General features: G+C 44.7%; 1 protein-coding gene across 1 annotated transcript in view; it reads right to left on the bottom strand.

Annotated features, from left to right (window-relative positions):
* Positions 1 to 15,213, bottom strand: part of STOX2 (storkhead box 2) — a 142,414-nt gene extending 127,201 nt beyond the window's left edge. The window contains exon 1 of the mRNA XM_056490018.1: positions 14,806 to 15,213. Within this exon, the coding sequence (XP_056345993.1) occupies positions 14,806 to 15,169 (364 nt within the window). The 5' untranslated portion in view covers positions 15,170 to 15,213. The remainder of the gene's footprint in view (positions 1 to 14,805) is intronic.
* Between the last annotated feature and the right edge of the window lie 4,835 nt (positions 15,214 to 20,048).

Raw genomic sequence — 20,048 nt, 5'->3', positions numbered from 1 at the left:
CACTTCTTTTTTTCAGACAAACACATTTCAACTAAAGGCAACAGCTGCCTAAGATTGTTCAGAGCTGTGCATTCAAAAAGATATCCCTTTGCCTCAAGAAAGCCAGTGGCCAAACAGCGTGGGTGAAGAGATAACCAGACAGCTCTGGGTGCTCCCTGGTCCCCCGTTACACAGAGCAACTGGGGGCAGAAGGACCAGGGAACCTGTTAGGCAGGAGCCAAGCTCCAAAAGGACCTGTCCACAGCAAAACACGTGGGAATTGGGAAAATCATCCACAAGATCCACCAGAGCTGCTGTTAGCTGCTGCTGTCTTCAGCAGGGCATTACAAGTCAGATGATGGGAACAATTTACCCAATGTCATGGCTGTAAGCAGGAGGTCAGACCAGAGACCCATGGAGGACTCTTCCTACAAAAAATTACCTTATGATTCCACACATATTTGTTTGAAGACTATAATGCAGAGGAGATAAGACAGCAGGCCCACAGTAATTTATCCTGAACTCTCTTTTCCTCTCTCCTCACTCCAGGTTAGGTTTTTGCTTTTGAGATGGCTCATTGTGGGCTCCCATGTCAGAGCACAGGCTGTGTGATTTCCTTGGTGCTGACCCACAGCAGCTCAAATCAGTGTGGCAGAGCAGGTACAGAGGGAAATTCAGCTCCTGCTAAGTATAAGCAGGGCTATAGTACTGCAGTCAAACATCTGGAAATGGACCTGTGCCTTCCTCAACGAAGTATAAACAGAAATAAAAAAGGCAAGTTCAGGACAGCACTGGCACAGATCGACTCAAGCACTTCCCACATCTACCCTGGTACATCCCAGCTGGTTTCTTAACCCATTTTTCCCACACCGTTTGGCATCATGCCTTGCCTTAACCATCTTATGTTTTTAAGGATCAAAAACATGCACTTTACAAAACACATGGTCTGACTTCAAAGCACAGTATCACCATATCCATTCCAAGAGCCAACTTCTGAAGGCTCAGCCCCAGCGAGCACCAAATGCAGCCAGTGAAATTTCTGGAGCCATCAGGAGAGATGAAATGTCTCAGAAGAAGGTGGATTTTGGAGAAGCAGGTAGAGCAGAGCCAATAGAAGAATGTTCATGCTGCAAACAGTGAGGCAGGTAGGCTGAGAAGGGATAGGCTGCTCAGGGCACTTTATCAGACTGTTGTGATCCTGGCACAAAGCCATTGCTGGAGAAGATGACAAGAGCTTACATGCTGGTGTGAGCTTTTAAGCAGAGAGATAGCATTGAGAAAAGGTCAGTCATGGATAAAGGTAAAAGCTACACTTGCTAGGTTCATAGGCAAAGAAATTCAAAAGGCAGGAAGCAAAAAGCCCTGAGGAATTCACTGCAATAGCTCAGTTTGTAAAGGAGAGTTACTGGATCCCAGCACTGCAGTCTGGATAAGCCTGAGCTGGCTTTAATCTAGGAACTCAAGTCTCTTACTGCAGCAACTCATCACAGACTCCCTAAGCAGCAAGGGGAGTTAGACACTGCTGAAAGCCATAATTATTGCTGGAGTTAAAGAATGCAAACCACACCTGAGCTGGCTACTTCAAAACTAACTCAGATACATTTATGTTCAGCTGAAACACATGCAGGAAAAATCAAGGAGCCCAAGGCTGAAAGAAACCTTAGTCATCTTGCAGAAGCACGGAGACCTGTGGTTTCAGGAAAGGAAAAGAAAGATACCCCACAAGATACCACTTCTCTTTCCACTTCTGCTTTTCCAGGGCAAGAGTAGGTCACTTCCACAGATATACTTCTGGGCATTGCCACAGAGAGAAGAGACACTACTGACAAACCTTAAAAGGACTGCACTGACAAACATGCTTCGGTAGAAGATGCAGAGATGCCTTGAGGGACAAATTTCCTCTTTTCTTACCACATTTAGGAAAGAACAAACCTGTGAGAAGCCATATACAGTACTAAAAGCTACAGGTAACGTCACACAAGTCTATTAAAAGAAATACCATGTAAACCATGAGAGACTCAGTTCCTTTCTGTGCAATCACAGCTAGTGTGTGCATGTCAGATACCAAGAGGACAAGACCACAGACTGGGACAGAGGACATGTCTCCTCTTACATCTACTGACCCATTGGGCCCTGCTCTCATTTTCTTAGTTTACAGCTGGAGCAAATAAAGCAAGGATAGCCATTTCTGAACTATTACACATTTATGGCTTCAGATTCAAGCCAAATGCATATCTAAGTGTCTGTGATTGCAAACTCACCACAGCTCTACTAAAGCTTCAAGACTTATGCATGCAACTCATTCATGGAGCAGGCTGAGGACTGCCACAGAAAGTAATTACTATTGCCCAAGTGGTGAGAAAACAGGTAAAGCAAATCCAGGCAGGTTTTGAGCATGAATTCTTTGCTTGGCTGCCTATTTACAGATTACCTCTCATTCACGAGTAACCTCACATGTGTGCATTATTATATAAGATTTTGCACTGTGAGAGCATCTAAGGACTTTAGCCCCAGCTCAGCACTGCAGTGCCCAGCACACCAACCAATGTGACAGAGCCACCAAGTTCTCTGCCCCAAAAGACTTGTGCTCTCAAACATAAGGCAAGGAACAATGTTTGGACCAGCCTGCAGTGGCCAAACTTCCTGTCATCCCTGCTGCTCCAAAAGTTACCACCACAGATGTCCTTCAAGAAAAGACTATGAGAAAAAGGTGCAGAGCAAACACTGAGGCTCAGGGATAGTTGTCACAGATGATAAGTTGTGAATTATTTGAATGGAAAGTTTGGTAAGTCTGCAGCATACTGGTAGGGGAGCACAAGCTTCAGCTGTGTAGGTACCTTCACATTTAAGTGTTAAATGCTGGGGTTGGTGAGGTCAGGAGTTTTCAGCTTGGGGTCTCTGCTGATACCCAAGTATATGTACTCTTTTTCAAATGGTCACAAAAAGATAAAAGTGAAAAGCACCACTTATATTAGCTGTTTTTTCACTGGAAACTCAGTAATCTGCCAGCTAAAGAAAGGTGAGGGCCATCACACTAGTGGATTGTTGCTCACCAGGACAGACGGCAGCATAAATGACCCAAATGGGTGTGCAAGCCAACAAGCAACAGTGCTCCCAGCACAAAAAGAAAAAAAAAAAAAAAAATGAAATAACACATCCCAGTTGTTAAATATTGTCCTAAGCAAAGTTGTGTCAAAATTATTTCTTTTTTACCTCAGTCACTCATCACAAAATTCAACACTGAAGACTGTAGCTCACTTTTCTTCCCTCTCACCAGATGATTGGTGTCCAGTGGTTCCAAACAGACAGGATATGTTTTGGCCTTTCTTTCAACACTAACATTGAAGAGACTGGAAAGACATCACTGGGATTAATTTAAGCAACCACTGAAACCTGAAGCCCAATGATTATCTGAGCAGAAAAATTGAAGACTCATGTGCTGGCACACAGATGAATCTGCTTTCCCCCTTTAAGAAGAAATATGTCACTGAATGAGACTAGTTATTGACAGAGAAAAGCAGAACAATGATAGATGTAGTGATTCTGACACTAAAACATTTTACAGCCATACTGCACTTGAAAGGCAGCAAAGAAGCAAGTCCCTACAGACCTTCCAGCAGCTTCTTGGCATCAGCTTCACTGAGGAGCTCTATCTGTACACCTCTAGCAAAGACAAACTATCAACAAAAAAATACCTTGGAAAAAAAACCAAAGACCTTGAATTAATAAGAAATCTATAAGCTAAAGGCTACAAGCTACTGCCATAAATAAAAAATGACAGGATGATAGCCACTAATTCCTACCAAAGGAAATATAACAGAATGATTGTAGGCCAAGTTGCCTACTTTTTATGACTTTATCTCTATTAACAGAGTATTAATTAAGACTTCCTTTTCATAATTTTATTGGAGTATTGATTAATGCTTTCTCTTCATTTTCCTGAAGTCACCTACAAAAGCTAGGTAATCTCTTTTGCTATTTATTTCTCACTGTATACATCAAAATAAAAATGTAAAGAATACCAGGCTTGAATTCCCAAGCTTAATTCTCGAAGGGCTCCTGGATGACCCACTCTGGCATTAACCAGAGATATTCCTTTGGCAAATCTCTTAACAACAGTCAGGCAAATGCAAGAATACATGAGACATTTATATTAAAAAATGTGAGTCCTTCCACCAGACTCAACTTACTATAAGCACATGTGGGTATCTGTTGAATCAAGACCACTCAAAGAAACAGAAAACCTCTGTTCATACACCACTTAAAACACTATATACACCCTTACACATATGTCTATATGAAGCAAGTCCAGCTGAAAATTGCCCTAAGCTTCCAGCAGGGAATACTTAAGCACACAGAATTTCTTTGAGAAACACTACAAAGCTTCATGGCCCTATAAGCCCTATGTTCTTCCATCCCCATGTTGCAGACATGTCCCAATCCCCTAAAAGATGGAAATATCCTATAGCTTGACCTCCTAAGAAAATGCATTAAGTACAATTAAAGTCTCCACTTTTCATAAAAACAGAGCAGACCTGGCACATATCAACCTTGCCTCCTGACCACATGAAGCACTGTGTCCAAGATTATCTGTTCATTTCACTATAAGGGTGGCTGGCTTCCCTTCTCTTTTGGTCTCCCACTCTTTCCAGACTTTCATATTCATAAAAGAGGACATATGGTCTGAAGATAACTGTTTGAAGAACAAACTTTCTTCTAGAACATCTAAGACTGCAGAGATTTGAAGTTATTTTTCTTCTCCCTGTTTTTATCCACTGTTTAGCCCTTTGTGACTTTTCTTCTCTGCGGCATCTTGCAAAACTGTAATTTTACTGATTTTTCAATCAGTAACATAATAATATATTTCTTTTTATCCAATAGAATAATTGTGATAAACCAGCAATGATGGCAGCAAAGTTTAGTGTCCACAAAGCTTTTACCCTCCCCACTTCAGGGACAATGGGTGAATGTGCCCCCTTTAAATTCTCTTTTCTATAACTAAAGCCAGGGGACAATTCCTTCCCCCATTTATTTATTTTCAATAACCCCTTCTGCTAATAATGACTACTGTGTTAAATACTGTATTTGCTTTAAAATAGATCTTAAAATCTGGGTTTTCAACTGGTTGAACCACCTTGTGAGCATGTGACTAATTAGGACATCCCTACAGCCTAGGTGAGTAGCTGACTTCCCACAGCCAGACCAGGTGATATCAGGCACCTGTAAATATTTGTTCACATTCATCCAGCTGTCCATAATTTTCTTCTCCTTTGAGCCACATAAACACTGAGTAAGGGGCAATCCACCAGGACCCCCTTCCTCTACTCTCCTTCCTGGTGCTGTGGATGTTTCACCCTCTGCTTTGCACTCTAAGATTGCCCACATCAGCCTGGACCACCCCACTGGACAGGGACTACTTGCAAAGCCTTGCCAGGAGTAGCAGGCACACCAAGTGGATGGAAATCTTCACAGGGGTGCTGACCTGCTCCTGACTTCACAATCCAGAGCATCTCAACAGCACCCTCAGATTGAGCAATGTGTACAGGTTTCCCTGAGCAGAGACAGCGGAGACAAAGGAGGCCCTTCAGGGAAACCCAAAGAAAACACTCGGCTTTCTCTTAATGCCAGCTATTGTTATTTCATCTGTCAGTGAAAAGGAAACTTGTTTGGGCACTGCAATATGCACAAGCAGGAGAGCAAATATTTAATGCCTGTCTGCCAGAGTGGGAGCCAAGGACATGGTCCAGTTCCATGCTGGAGCGTGGCTGGAAGGCTCAAGGGCAGGCTAAGGACTACTGGCATCCAAAAACCACATCATGAATCCTTTGAGTAAAACACATCCCCTATAAGTAAAGCAATTTTAAAAACAGGAACAAAATAAACAGCCCTCCCAAAAAACCCAACCCCCACCCCCAAAAATACAAAAAAGTCCCACCGTACAGAACTTCACTGCAGCATCACATGGAGCTTTACAGAACTTCAGTTACTTCTTCAGAATTCAAACACAATAAATTAACAGGCAATTATAAACCTTATTTATGTCAAGTTGATCACTTTGTAAAGGGACATAAATAATAAACTGTATGCATTGCTATTGGCACGGTAGCAGGACTCTGTAACCTCATGCACCCAAGGATACTGTTAACATAGGATAAGTAGACATGATATATTTATTAGGCCATTAAGCCTTTCTCCCAATGACCTGGAGAAAGGCTGCTGCATCCAGAAATTTGTTTCTTCCATATTTCTTGCATGTAGAAAGATATTCATGGGTATTATGACCAAAGTGGAAAATACAATTATAACCTGTTAAAAAGTGAATATTAATTTTTCTTCTTTAGCTAAAGGTTTTGCTATACTTGCAATAGGGCTTTTTTAAAGAACAAAAAAAGTTTCCATTTTTAAAAAAGAAATACTCATTTTATAGCCCCTCAATAATAAGACTCTGCTGCCAAAACTCGAATACACAGGCAGTACCCAGCTTGTTCTGATGCTAATAATACATTTTAAGTTTTACTCCAGTGAAATACATGTAAGTTTTAAGCTCCAGTGAAAACACAGTCCTTGCAGTTTCACTCCTTCCCAGGAGCCTCTGAATACCCAGTGAGAGAAGACATTGCAGCACATGCAACTGCAGGGCAGCAGATAAGCAGGAGTTACTGGAGCTGCAGTTACTGATGAGGATGGACACAGCAACACAACTGCCCTGCTACCAACGTGGGAACTGAGACACACTCTGAGCCACAGAGCAGCCCCAGCACATACCTTTATTCCCCTTCTGCTGGCACCAGAAGAAGGAATCAGCCTGCCTCGTGGCCAGCCCAGTCCTACAACCACTGTGGTTTAGGCCATGTAATTGTGAAAGCCATTGGGTGATCATCCAAGAGGCCATTCTGCTCTCTCAAAGGGATTCCCCATACTGGGGCCAGTGATGTATAGTCCTTCAGCATCCTCATCCTCCTCCAAAGACATGCATGAGCCAGTGTATGTACCCTCTGAAGCACTAACAGTTACCAAAAATGCTTTAAAGCTAAAGCTTCTGGAATACACCCAAACCAAGCTCTTCAGGTAGAAGCATTTTACACAGTCACAGTATAAAGATTCTGTAAAGAAGCAGACTGGGAGTTGTTATCCAGAGCTTAAGTGAATTGGTTTGCACTTCTAAAAGAGAAGTCTTTGATACACTTGCATGTCTCTTCATTAATAATCTGATGGTGGAATTAAAGGTTAAGCTAAAAGGCTGCTGTGTTTTACTCCAGCTTCTGCTATTTTGGTACCCCATCCTGTCCCCATGTTGAAAAACAACAACAAAGTCTCATATTGCATGGATGAGAATTATATCCAGCTCCAGAAAACACACTACAGAAGTCATTACACAGAATAGTAACTTGCTTTGTAAGAAAACCAAATATGGCTTAATAAGTGCTGATGATAATATTACACCATTGCTTTTCTGTTACAGGGGAAAAAATGCAACTAGAAGAACCACTATTCAGATTCCCTGGGTAGTTATTGACCTTTGAATGTATGCTCAATTGCTACTGTGGGCTCAGAACAGGACCCCAATTTAAAAAGGAGGCATGAAGACCTGCTCAAATATCAACATTAAAACACTTTGTTTCATCAAAATATGTGTGTTTGTACATTCTTTACATTCAGATACTTCTCATCACAGGTTCTCAGGTGAAATCCCAGGTCATAAATAGAGGGATCAAGTACAGTGGACAGAAGAAAGCATGTTTATATATTAGGTGAAGGGATTTTATTCCAAGAATGTAATATCCTTAAAAATCTTTCCAGATCTGGCCCACCCAGGAAGCAGTTTCAATACTGTAAACCAGAGACTGCAATAACACTCCCAGCAGTCAACATCATTAGAAAATAATCAAAACATTTATGTTTTTGTATTGAAAACAAAGAAGAAAAAGTTTGGAGACAGCTTCAGTTTTCAGAATCCTGTTAAATTTCTGTTATTGCAGAAAACCATTAAGAAGTTCCTTCCATCCTCATATTTCACAACCTCAGTTTCTGCAGAGCAAACCACCATCTGGTTGCAGCTTTTATTTTCCCTGAACACTTCAGGCTTTCTTTGACTACTAAAAGAAAAGAGAAGAGAAGCCTGCCTATCATGTTTGCTGTAGCCAAGGGAAGGAGTGATGTTGCTTGGGAGGCAGTCTTTGATGCCAGGAGTTTTGGAGGACGCCCAATCCACCTGGGTTGCACCTTTTCTGCTACACTCTCCAAAAGAGTGTCTAAAATGCAGACAAGAGTGCGGTAATGCTTTGGCACAGCCTGTTGGGGGTCAAGCTGTGATTCTCCTGGCCTGCAAAAAGGAGGAGAGATTTACCATCCAAAATCATGGCCTGAGGAAACAGCCCCAGAATTGCTGGGAGAGAGCACCACCTTTGTTATTACTGACTTTACAGAAGAGCTGAAACAAAAACCTGCCAGTCAAGCCCAGGGACAGCAGTGCTTTCAGACACAGCTGACCCTTCCTAGAGCCCTTCTCTGTGCACTAAATGCACATTTCTCCAGGCTCAGGGGCTGGAGCACCTCTCTCATAGGGACAGACTGAGAAGACTCTGGGGAGGCTTTCTAGTTCCTTTCAGTACCCAAAGAAAGCCTGCAAGAGAGCTGGAAAAGAGACTTTTCACAAGGGCATGTAGTGACAGGACAAGGGAAATTCCTTAAACTGAAAGAGAGTAGGTTTAGCATAGATACTAGGACAAAATTCTTTACTGTGAGAGTGGTGAGGTGTTGGAACAGGTTGTCAAAAGAAGCTACTGATATCCCATCCCTGAAGTGTTTAAGTCAGGTTGAATGGAGCTCTGAGCAACCTGGTCTAGTAGAAGGTTCCCTGGCCATGGCACAGGGGTTAGAATGAGATTATTGATAAGATCCCTTCCAACCCAAGCCATTCTGTGAATCAAAATTCATTTAAAGTAAAATTTTAAACCGTGGCAATACGCATAGAAGGTCTGTACTCTGTCAACTAAAATCATTACAGTTTGGTAAGTAAAGTATTTAACAACATGCCTCTTACTAGCAAATTTCAAAGATGGACAAAGGGGAAACACAATTGAGTTTTCATGCCACAAAATGGCAAAAATGAGCAGGCAGAATGGAGGTGCCTGTGACTAGCAGCTCCATGGCTATCCACTGCATGGCCCCTGGACACCTCATCCACCTGAGTCTTCTTCAATCCAAAAATGACTATGTAATAAAGAACAGTGGAACAGATGGAAAGGTGATTTAGTGACTGGTCTGGTGGCACATGATGCTGGCAGCCCAGGAGCCCATGTCAGTGCTGTGAATAACACCTGACAAGGCCTTCATTCAGTGCACACCCACTGTGCTGCTCCCCAGCAAAGACAAGGGCCCTTTGAGGAAGGGAATGAGGAGCATTTAATTAAAGACCAGACCCTCATGCACAAACAAAGAGATGGAGAGAGTGAGAGATGTCTTGCTTTGTCAAAGCCCCATGGCCAAGGGCTGGTTCCCTTGCAGCACTGCTTTTCACACAGAGCATGCACTTAACTTGCAAGGCTGCATGACTTATCTGCCACCGGAAAAGATGCTTTCCTATACAATGGTGCTCTTTGTGGGGAAGAAGGAGGTGGGGAGACAGTTCTAGCTGGCTATTAACCTTATAAATCCTTCCCTTGAGTTGCACAATGAATACCATAGATCTGTGTATTTGACTTTGCTTGTTCAAGAGAAGCTGCTTTGAGTGAAAAAAATGAAATTAAATAAGCCGTATCTTTCCTTCCCTTGTGCTTTTTTTACTTTCACAATACATTTTTGATGACTAGCACTAGCCTTGCAGGCCATCCACAGTTTTCTTTAAAGTGCAGAAAGCAATTCTGACTAAGAGTTCATTCCCACAACACAAGCACAAACCACACACAGAGAAATCAGGCACTTTATATGCAGTCCATACTCATTTAGCTCCTGTCTCTGTCTCCCCAGCCTCTGAAAGCTGCTTTTACAGATTACATTAAAGGCCCAACCCAACACTTGTGAGCAGTGAAGTTCCTTACTCAGAGCTGGGAGTAAATTCATAAGCACTTCAGTCTGGCCATAAGCTTAAGTTTAGCCCCTTTTTTTTTTCAGGCTGCAATAACCACCTCACAGATATAAAAAGTGCTTAGTGAATCTCTAAATGGCTCTAAGTTGGAGTGATATAGAGGGGGAGGGAAAAAAAAACAATTGTAGTTTAAATCCACTGAATTTTCCATGGTAATACCACAAGGCATACAAAATGTGTAGTTGAGTGTGTGGTAAAGTCAGAAGTTTTATTACTATGAAACCTAATGCTCCCTCACTGAAAAGAAATTTTCATTATATAAAGGAGATAATTGGGAGGCAAAAAAGGAATTCATGATTTAAAAACGTCTATAGATGAATAACATTTAATGTCCAACAGTCTACACTTCACCATAATCATCCACTAATGACTCCAAAACTTATTGTGAAAATTACCGAACTTTAACTGGTGGGGTGTTAATTTAATTTTTTGGTGGCATGAGAGGATATGGCAGGGAGAGAAAAGAAAGGGAGCACTTAGCTCCAACTCCCAGCGTGGCAAAAAAAGTTTCCCCCCTACGCTTGGCCAAGCAGGAACAATGCACAACAGCCCAGCCCTGCCGACTGTGCTGAATTATAACTCTTGCTAGTTAGTTTAATTATCGCACATACATTTCTTAAAAACTCCATCTGAACATCAGCTTCTAATTGGAGAAATTGCTGTGGGCATGGCCAAAGGGTTATTATAAAGTTTGCTTGAAAAGAAGTGACCAATCTTTACAAAAGGGCATGGCCCTTCTGTGAAGCGTATGAAAACCTCTCAAAGATGCCCATTGTCCATGACACAGAAATCAAGAGCAAGAGATACAGAAGGAAGCCTCATCTGGGAGCACAAAAGGAGATGAAGACATGAAAATGAGGTGGAACATCCTGCTACACTGACAGCACCTACCACAGAAGAGCTGAAAGGTTTAAAAAAAAAAAAAAATCAGCTTCCAGGATGACAAATATTAGTGAGTGCAAAGAGAAGGTGTGTCAGAAAATCTTATTAAAATACTAACGCTCATTAAAGACTTAAGTTGCAAAAGTTGTGCAAAGTTCCAAGAGAGCTTCCGAAGACAATGAATTTCATCACTGGACCTATAGATTTGCATAAGACTTCCTTGACCCCCTAAATCAACATATTAAGCAAGTACTGGTTTGGGGATTCTGTTTATTCAAAGACTACTTACGTTTCCCAAAGTTTCCCATCTGCCAACTTAAAAACCTCGATACACCCAACGATTTCCTAATACCCAAATAACTTTGATCACTGCAAAACTGGTCACAGAGCAAGCTTTCATGGTGTAACCATTTAGTGAAAGAAAACTGCCAGAGGAGTAAGTTTAAAAGTCACACATGAATCACTTCATCCCCCGTACCCTCCAGCCCTAAGATGTCAATGCTATAAGCAAGTTTCTCATGTGCTTCATATCCTGCTGCATTTAATTCTAATGTCTAATTGTATAATTCAAATCTTCAGACACTGGAATCTCATGTGGATTTTAGTCCAGCCACTTTGTGGTTCAGGTACACCTGCACTGAGGACAATAGGACTGTCCAGTCCCTGTTAACTACAGACTATACTTTTATAAACTTTTCATTATCAAGCCAGGATGACTTAAAGTGAGAAGACTATTTAGCAGTGAGTCTCTCCTAGTTACATTTTACAACTCTAGCAGCAGAAAACATGCTATGCACACTAGAGGTTTAGTATTCCATCCTCCTCACCAGCTACTTTTCCCTCCCATTATTATCTCCACAGCCACCACAACCCACCAGAGCCAAGGCTCTGGACCACAGTGAAAAAGAAACACCAGCAACATGAGCAGAAAGGTTTGAAAGTCAGGCTGCAGTTGTGATTTCTGGGTCATGTTAGCAGTTAATATAAGGGAAGGGAAATGTCATCCAAGGCTCTCTACTATCTGTGCATGGAGAATGAGCAGCTGAGGACAGCTTTCTGTCCCTTGTCCCACGCTACACAGCAGCAGGAGGTTGGGATGCTCCCCCCACACCACCCTGGGGCAGGCAGCTGGTCATCCAGCAACTCCATCCCAGCTGGACTCCAGGGGCAGGTGAGGGAGAAATCTGCCCCCACCTGTCTGCAAAGGGATAGCCAGCTGAGAAATGAGACAAGCACCAACCCAACAACTTATCACAGCACTGCCCACTTATTCCAATGACCCTGGGGTGCAGAAAAAGACCCCTGGTCAGTCCCCCCATGCACCCCGCCACTGCCCATGGCAACCTCTATTCCCACCACAGCATGGGGACTACCAGCTGGACCACAGCAAGAGAAAACAACAATGTCACCTTCATCAAAACACTGTGGCATTTTTCCCCCTTGACCTTACCAGTTATTTATTAACAGGAGTAAAATATTACTATTCTGAAACTCCCAGCAGGCAGGTTTTCCTATCAGCCTAAGATACCAACCACATTTTTTAAAGCTGAAAAGGATTAGGACTTTTTCTCTATGTATTGTTTGCTGCTTTAATGAAACAAAGTAGATAATAAAGTGTGAGAGAGTTCTTCAGTAAGTCACAGCCATTCACACATTAGGTACCTAATTATGTTGAAAATACAATTACATGCATTTAAGCAGATGTTCATGCCCACAGGCCAACCCTATTATTTTGACAATTCTTTAACTTTACAGTAAGTGCAAGTTGAATCTATTTAGATACCAGACCTGAATTACCATTCTGGGAGTGGAAAAAAAAACAGTGGAAGAAGGTAAAAGTCAATCAGTTCCTCCCATCACATTTAGCACAGCTAAGACACTACAAAACAGGCAAGACTCCAACAGGTCCCTGCTCTTCTTTCAAAGCCTTTAATCAAATGCTGAGAGGCATTTGCTATTTTTAAAGCCAAATGAAAAACTCTGGCTCCAGTCTTTTGTAAATTTGCAGCAAAGATAACCCCCCAAAGGAATGCATATTATTTGCACACCGGTGAGTTTACTTATTAACGTGAACTTCTAGCAAAAGTTTTGTTTCCATATTTTAGGCCACGAAGACCTGTTTACATTCCTTGGGTGGCTTTACTAAAGTCAAGGTCAGAATGCACCTCTCCACAGCCCTCCTGGAGGGCTGAAGAATGTCACCCAATGAGTAGGGTCCAGAAACACCCCAAAAATCAAACATTGACCCTGATACTCCATTAGGTGCCAGGGCCAATTCAAAAGCTCTTCATCCTCCACCCAACAGCAGCCAAAAAGCCCAGATGAGCTGGGCTGAGCAGCAAGCACTAACCACTGCCCAGCTTCTTCCATCCTCCAAAAAGTGGTGGACCACACAAAAATTCTCTATCACAAGAACAGCATTAACCACCTGGGCAACACTGTCTTGTCATCCGAGGTTCAAAGGAAAAATTGCTATTATGAGGAAAAAAGGCCCATCAGTTCATTGTTAACAGAGCAACTTGTCTTGGTCTCCCCTCTTAGCACAGACAAAAAATCGTAATATTCAAGTAAGTCCAATGGGGAAATAGTGAGTGGCAGACAAGTGTCTGACAACTCTGCAAGAGACAAGACTGCTAATAACTAGAAATGATAAGAGTCTGCATAGCTTGTTCAAAAGGACAAAGGCAGCTAAAAACATTCAAAAGCCAGATTAAAAACAGGAAACTGGGAAACATCAAGTATTTATGTTCTATTCTTTTCAGGAACCTTACTCAGCTGATTTTTAAAAAATATATGCAAGGAAGCATCCTGTTTTAAATGTCTGAAACTCCCACCACAGAGAGAGCATCTCTAGCTTTGTGACCTGTTCATGGTACCTTGCTGCATAGGACACAGATGATATAAATTGCGGAAAGGACAGATTGCCTCAGCATCACTGCAGCAGCCATGGCAAGTAATTAAGCCAGCTATAAAGCAAATTCTCACAATTTTCCTTCTCTCTACAAGAGAAGCTGCACATTTCAAGCTGTGATGAATGTTGAGTTGCCTTACATCCTAAGAAAAACCTCCACTCTATTACTCTTCACAGCCCTCCAGTATACCCACCAAATAGCCACAGCTTTACAACTTAGGGTTTGGAGGTGGTGGTGGAGGGATTGGGCTGGTTTCTTGGCCATGTCTGTTGGTTTTTCTCATGGCAAAAAATGTGCTGAAACAGTTTTGTTCTCCATGCTAGGATTTCTTCATTTCCTAGAGAAATTTCAGGATGCGGTGTGCTTTGCCCTAGGTCACTGCACACTGATAGGAATCACACCGTAACTCGAAACCTCAGCCCACCACGGCATGAGAGACTTGCCCTTTACAGCCCCAAAAGCCACCTGCCTACATCGCAGGAACCCGCATGTTACTCATCTCCCACTACTACTCGGCGTGAAAGACACCTTCACAGCAGCGCCGGGATACAAGTTTGATCTAGCGCGTAGAGCCGAATATAGAGTAAAATATTGCTTTAGCACGCCTGGAAATACTAAACAGAACTTTTAACTCCCGAGCCAAGCAGCTCCGGCAGCACGCTGCGGGCGGAGCCGAACCATGCGAGGCCAGCGGGCATTTCATCCTGCAGGGGGTATATTCCAACTCTTCCAGTTTGTGTTTTTACCCTCGCCCGCTGAAGGAACGGGGGAACGCGCCTCTAACCGAGCGCACAGCCGTGGCCGGCAGCTCTCCCGGAGAACACCACTTTATCCGCATCCCCGTAATGCCACCGCTGCCATCCCGGCTCTGGGAACTGAACCCCGCTCCCCGAGCCCCCAGTGCCCCGGGCAGCTCGGCGGGCCCGGCCCGGCCCCAGCACCTACCCAGGCACTTGATGTGGAAGCCGCTGGGCGGCTTGAGAGATCGGCGCGCCCAGCCCTGCCGCAGCACCTCCAGGTGCTCCTCCTTGCCCTGCACCAGCAGCACCTGCTCGTCGATCCAGCCCAGGAAGAAGGTCTCGGCCACCGCCGCCGTGGCGCGCCGGTCCCAGAAGTGCTGCATGTTCTCCCGCTTGAAGTCGGCGAAGATCTCGTAGCCGATGCGGTGGCGGCCCAGCTCCGCCGCCGGCCCCGCACCGGCCCCGGCACCGGCACCGTCGGCCCCCGGCCGCCCCCCGGCCGCGGCGTCCAGGACGATGGCCAGGGAGTGCGGGGCGATCTGCAGGCACCGCTCCGGCCTGCGGGGCATGGCCGCTCACCGCCCGCCGCCGGGCACGGACACGGACACGGACACGGACATAGCCATACCTGCCCGGGCCGCGCCGCCTCCCGGGCCGGCCGTCCGCACTCCGCGCCGCTCCGCCCCCGCCCGGCCCGGCCCGGCCCGGCCCGGCCCGCTCCGCCCCCGGCACACCCCCGGCGGTCCGGGATCCCGCCGCTGCCGCCCGGCGGGAAGCCCGCACACCCTGCAGCCCGCCGCTCCCGCTTCCATGTCCCAGCACGGGAGCACCATCCCTAGAAAGGAAACGAGCCCGGTCACTGTCCCAGCCGGTGGTTTAGGCTGCCCGGCACCATCTCCCCTCCCCACCTTCGGGAGACCCTCACCCTTCCCTTCCACGAGTGAAGCATTCCCCAGCCATATCCAAATTATCCCAGCAATAATTCCTCATGGTTTTGTTTCTTCCAATGGCTACACATCTCTAAGTAACATACACAGTGAGCAGCATTGACCCTGCCGTGTCCAAACGCCTCTCTCTTCACTCGCTCTAATCTTGAGTATCATAGTGGTACAAAATGTGGAGCAAGTGTAAGCTTCATTCCTAACTGCTGTTTCTTTTTTCCAAAAATTTAATATTTTGCCTCCTCTGTGTTCTGGATCACCAGTTGTCTGTGAGGCTCAAGGGAGGGCTCAGCAAAACTGAGCAAGGTACAAGCAGAGCTGGAGGGGCCCTTGCAGGCAGTGCAAGGCTGGTGGTGCATCAAGGTTGTGGATGGCTGCTGAGCCACAGATGCTGGCAGCAAAGTGCTGGTCACGCTTGTGAGAAGGCAGATTTAGGAACCCTCAAACCCACAGCAAAACTGAATCTCAGTTCTGAAATCAGGGCTTGAGTTTCTGACTGGTCTGTAGCTGTTGGACGCCTTGGTGATGTGTAAACTGTGGGTGGCCTCAGCAGCAACTCTCACCTTGCCCAGGGAGCAGGGCACCATGGCACTTGGGCCAAGGGCAGTGAAGTATGAGATTGCAGCAGAAAGACAAATGACCCAGAGAAGAAAACTGTAGAGAAGCAGGGGCGAGAGCAGAGGGAGAAGAGAGGTAAGAGGTGGGAACAGGCAGCTGCAGCTCTGCCAGGCAGCAGAGAGCCTCAACACTCCATGCTGGGCACAAATGACTATGTTTTACCTGTTGCTTCTGAGTTCACTCAGATCAACACCAGTTGACATATTTGGCCCCCTTAAACTATGATCCATTTAGTTCTAATCTCATTCAAATCCTGTGGCACTTTCCAGCTGGCTTCCTCCAATTCCTTCTCTGGCTTTCATTCAGTGCTGTCACTGTACTGTGGAAGGTCAAATTTACCAGTATCCCAAAGAGTTTTTCCAAGAAAACAAGTAGTATGAAACCCATGGGTTTCCCAAAGGGGAAATCAGAGGTTAAATAAGTTACCCAGAAGCAACACTGTGAATCATTTTGAGCCAGGAGCAGAAAGTACTAATACTCAGTTTGCAAGTCTCTATCCCTTTCCAAGTCTCCAGCACAGCAAGATCTCAAGAGGCCCCTCACTGCAGCCAGGAATAGTTTTAATGTTGCTGCTGGAAATCAGGATTTCAAAGGAGCTATTTTACTAAGCTTTGCAAGAGGGCCCCCCCTGGCACCCTCATTGTCCTCCAAAACACTTCCCAAAGTTCAGCTGAGCCACTGGTTGTCTGTTGAAAAACCTAGTCTTAGTGTGTTGAAACTACTGTCATGATCTTGTCATATTCATGTTATTCTTACCTTGTGCCTTCCTTCTCTGCATTATATCAGCCTTTTATCTTGCCCATCATACTTGCATTTCAGTTCTCTGGGCAGGGCTCACCTTTGTGTTGCTTTTATGTGGAGCACATCACATTGACATCTTAACTGCTGAGCAGAGTCGCCAGGTAACTTCAGGGCTTGGAAGAGTTTTCATTTTTATTCCTACCTGCAGAGCAAAGGAGCCAAAATTAAGCCCTTTAACTGCTTTAGGCTTTTGCACCAGATACATCCTGAACACCTGGATGTGGAGCCTCACACTTTGCCTACAGCCCCCAAATCCTAAGTGCTAGTCAAATGCTGCCACTGACATAGACACAAGTTCAGTGTGTCGGCCTTTGGTCACAGCAGAAGTGTAGCTCTCTCCATTAGCTGGGCTCTTTTTCCCTTCAACACTGATTTCTGAAGCAATTGGTGTGGCAAAATATGCCACACAGTCATTTTCCTCCTCCTTGCAGTAAGGTTTTTGGACTGTCAACCTCTTCCCTACTCCTGGCTTGTTCTCCTGTAAAGGCAAGTCCTCAGCCTGCTTGTCCTCTCCCATCCTGCTTTCAGCACCTCTTCCCTCACAGCACTCCAGGCCTCTGTGCTCACAGGCTGGACCTCCTCCCTCCCTCCCACCCTTCCTTTCCTTTTCAGCATCCTGCCCCTCTCTGCAGCTTGCACACATGTAGTGTCACACACAAGTGTGATGACAAGGCAATGAAAGAGGGCATGCAATAATTTGTCCAACACTTGTCAGATGAAGCTGTGGCACAAACCAAAATACACTGTGTGCTAGGGGTTAGGTGCTGTCCCCACAGAACCCAGTGCCAGGATTGCCTAAGCAAGATCTTGAGGGCCTGGTTAAGAAATGCCCAGGACTAGGGGATAGGCTGTGGACAACAAATATCTAACTGAGTAAACTGTTCATCATTCATTACTTCCCTTTTTTCCCATCTCCTGATGGAGTCAAACATTTTTATCCTCAGAATTTGGGATGTTTGCTTTATTTTTGTTTATTTACATTTTTTTGCTTGTGGGTTTGCTGTTGAGTAGCATCTCTTTCCTTTTCATTCACTCACTTCAAGGGACTTGTTCCAAAATAATAACATCTATAGCCAGGCTAAAGCCCATCTGGTATTTCCCAGTAGAAATATAAGTGAGAAGACAGCCTGCAATCTTCGTATGGCTAAATTATGAAAGTGGGTGAAGTGGAACTCCTAAGTGCCTCTGAAGTGTTTGGAAAGGCAGAAGTTTATGTTGCTAGCAGGACAAAACCCCTGAAGATCTAGACAGGTTTCTTTGAAATACGTCAGTGGTGCAGGAGGTCTGCAGCAAATGGTGTTGTTCATTCTGGGTGGGAGCAGAAAGCCAAACAAACCTGACAGAGTTGTGTTCTCTGGCTGTCTGTACTGACCCATAGCTCATGAGTGGCACATCTGTCTGTTGCAAACATTGCCTCATTAAAAACCTGCTGGGAAGAGGGTATTCTCTCAGAATTAATCTGAGGCCACAGAATGGAAAAGCAAGGCTGAGGTGGAATGGATAGTGATTATGCATCCCTGAATTGTACATAATAAGGCAGGTTACAGAATTTCACAGCCTACACAGGATGTCAGCCAGTGATCTGCTTCAGATGCAGTACACAGGCAGTACATCAGCAAGTGCCTTCCAGGAAAGGTTTTGACAGACTATTTCCTATCAGAAAATTATTTTTAAATCTCTCTAGTCATTTTATACAAGCAGAAATGGTACCTTCCCTCCCACTGTCCATCCAGTGTTGCCCTCTGTCAAGACAGTCCTGGATGCTTCCCAGCCCAGTTGTCTCACTCCTGGGAAGAAGCTTCTCTAATCATTATGTGGGTCTTCAGGTGTTGAAGCATGTTTGGAACAAAACCACCAGCTACAGGATGCTCTTTTAAGACATTTCTGACAGGATAGTTTTTGAACATACCTGCATGTAGAAGGTTGACTGAAGCTTGAGACTCACGCTAGTGATGCACTCACACAGCTCAGTGCAACTGCTGCTGTCAGAAATGGCACTGACTGCAGCCCTAATGAGACCAGAGCATGCAGACCTCAATAACAAATTTTGAGAAGAGTTACACCCTCCTCCTGCCCCATTCAAGACTTATGTGATCCTGGCTAGACTTACCTAGACATGGAGTCAATGCAAGCTGGGCCTGGTTTGCTGCTGCAGGTGTGCAGGAGAAGGGCTAGCAGCAGGTGTGTTGGTAACACATGGGCTGGATGCTGCTCTTCTTGTCACTGTGAGAAAAACCAGAAGTAATCTTAGAAAAGTGAATGTTCTAAAACAGCAGGTCATGAACATTGGTGGGGACTTGCACCTAAGGAAGGCAAAATGTTGTTAGGGACATTCTAGCAGTTGTTCCTTAAAATCCTTCCCAGAAATGTGGCATCCTTTGTAGGTAAATATCGCTCTACATTCACCTAGTTTGCATCACATGATGACACTTATTCGCCACCAAGAACTCCTAAAACACTACCTTGTTTAGCTTCACCCTTTTGTTTTGGTAACCAGTTTTTGGAATACAGGAATAATAGTATTTCCCACATTTGTGAAGTCCCCTGAGGCCTGCTATTAAAAATCAGGAATGGCTGTTTCACTGTCTCTGCTCTGGTAGGAGCCAAGTACTTCTGTGCTCAGTCCTGTCCTGCCATCCTCCACCAAGAAGCCCTGTTCAGAAATCCTTGTTCAGACAGTGTTCCCAGTGAAGTCAATGGGAGTTTCCTGTGTGAAGAGTGATGAGCTGGGTCCAAACTAAACACCCAACTAATAAACAGAGCAGGAAATAGCTGACTGCATCATTTTTAAGCTCTGTGCTTTTACCTGACTCAGACACGCTGGCATCAAGAAGGATCCTGGGGGCAGGATGCGACCCAAGGGAGGAGAGGAGATCCCAGGTTAGGGGCAGGCGTGTCTATCTTCCTCTTGAGGAAAATCTTTGGCAAGAGTGTTAAGCCTTTGCAGCTAGGTGAGTGCTGCTTGGATAGGTGAGCTGGTAGGTAGACTATTATGTATTGTCTGCTTAACAATAGCCTACACATACTGGGGAAGTTACAACTGACTAGGAGGAAAATCACCTCCTAGCAGACACTGAAAACAAGTTGC

Source organism: Oenanthe melanoleuca, chromosome 4 (assembly GCF_029582105.1).
Source record: "Oenanthe melanoleuca isolate GR-GAL-2019-014 chromosome 4, OMel1.0, whole genome shotgun sequence".
Classification (NCBI taxonomy): Eukaryota; Metazoa; Chordata; class Aves; order Passeriformes; family Muscicapidae; genus Oenanthe; species Oenanthe melanoleuca.
This window is presented reverse-complemented; position numbering and strand designations above follow the sequence as displayed.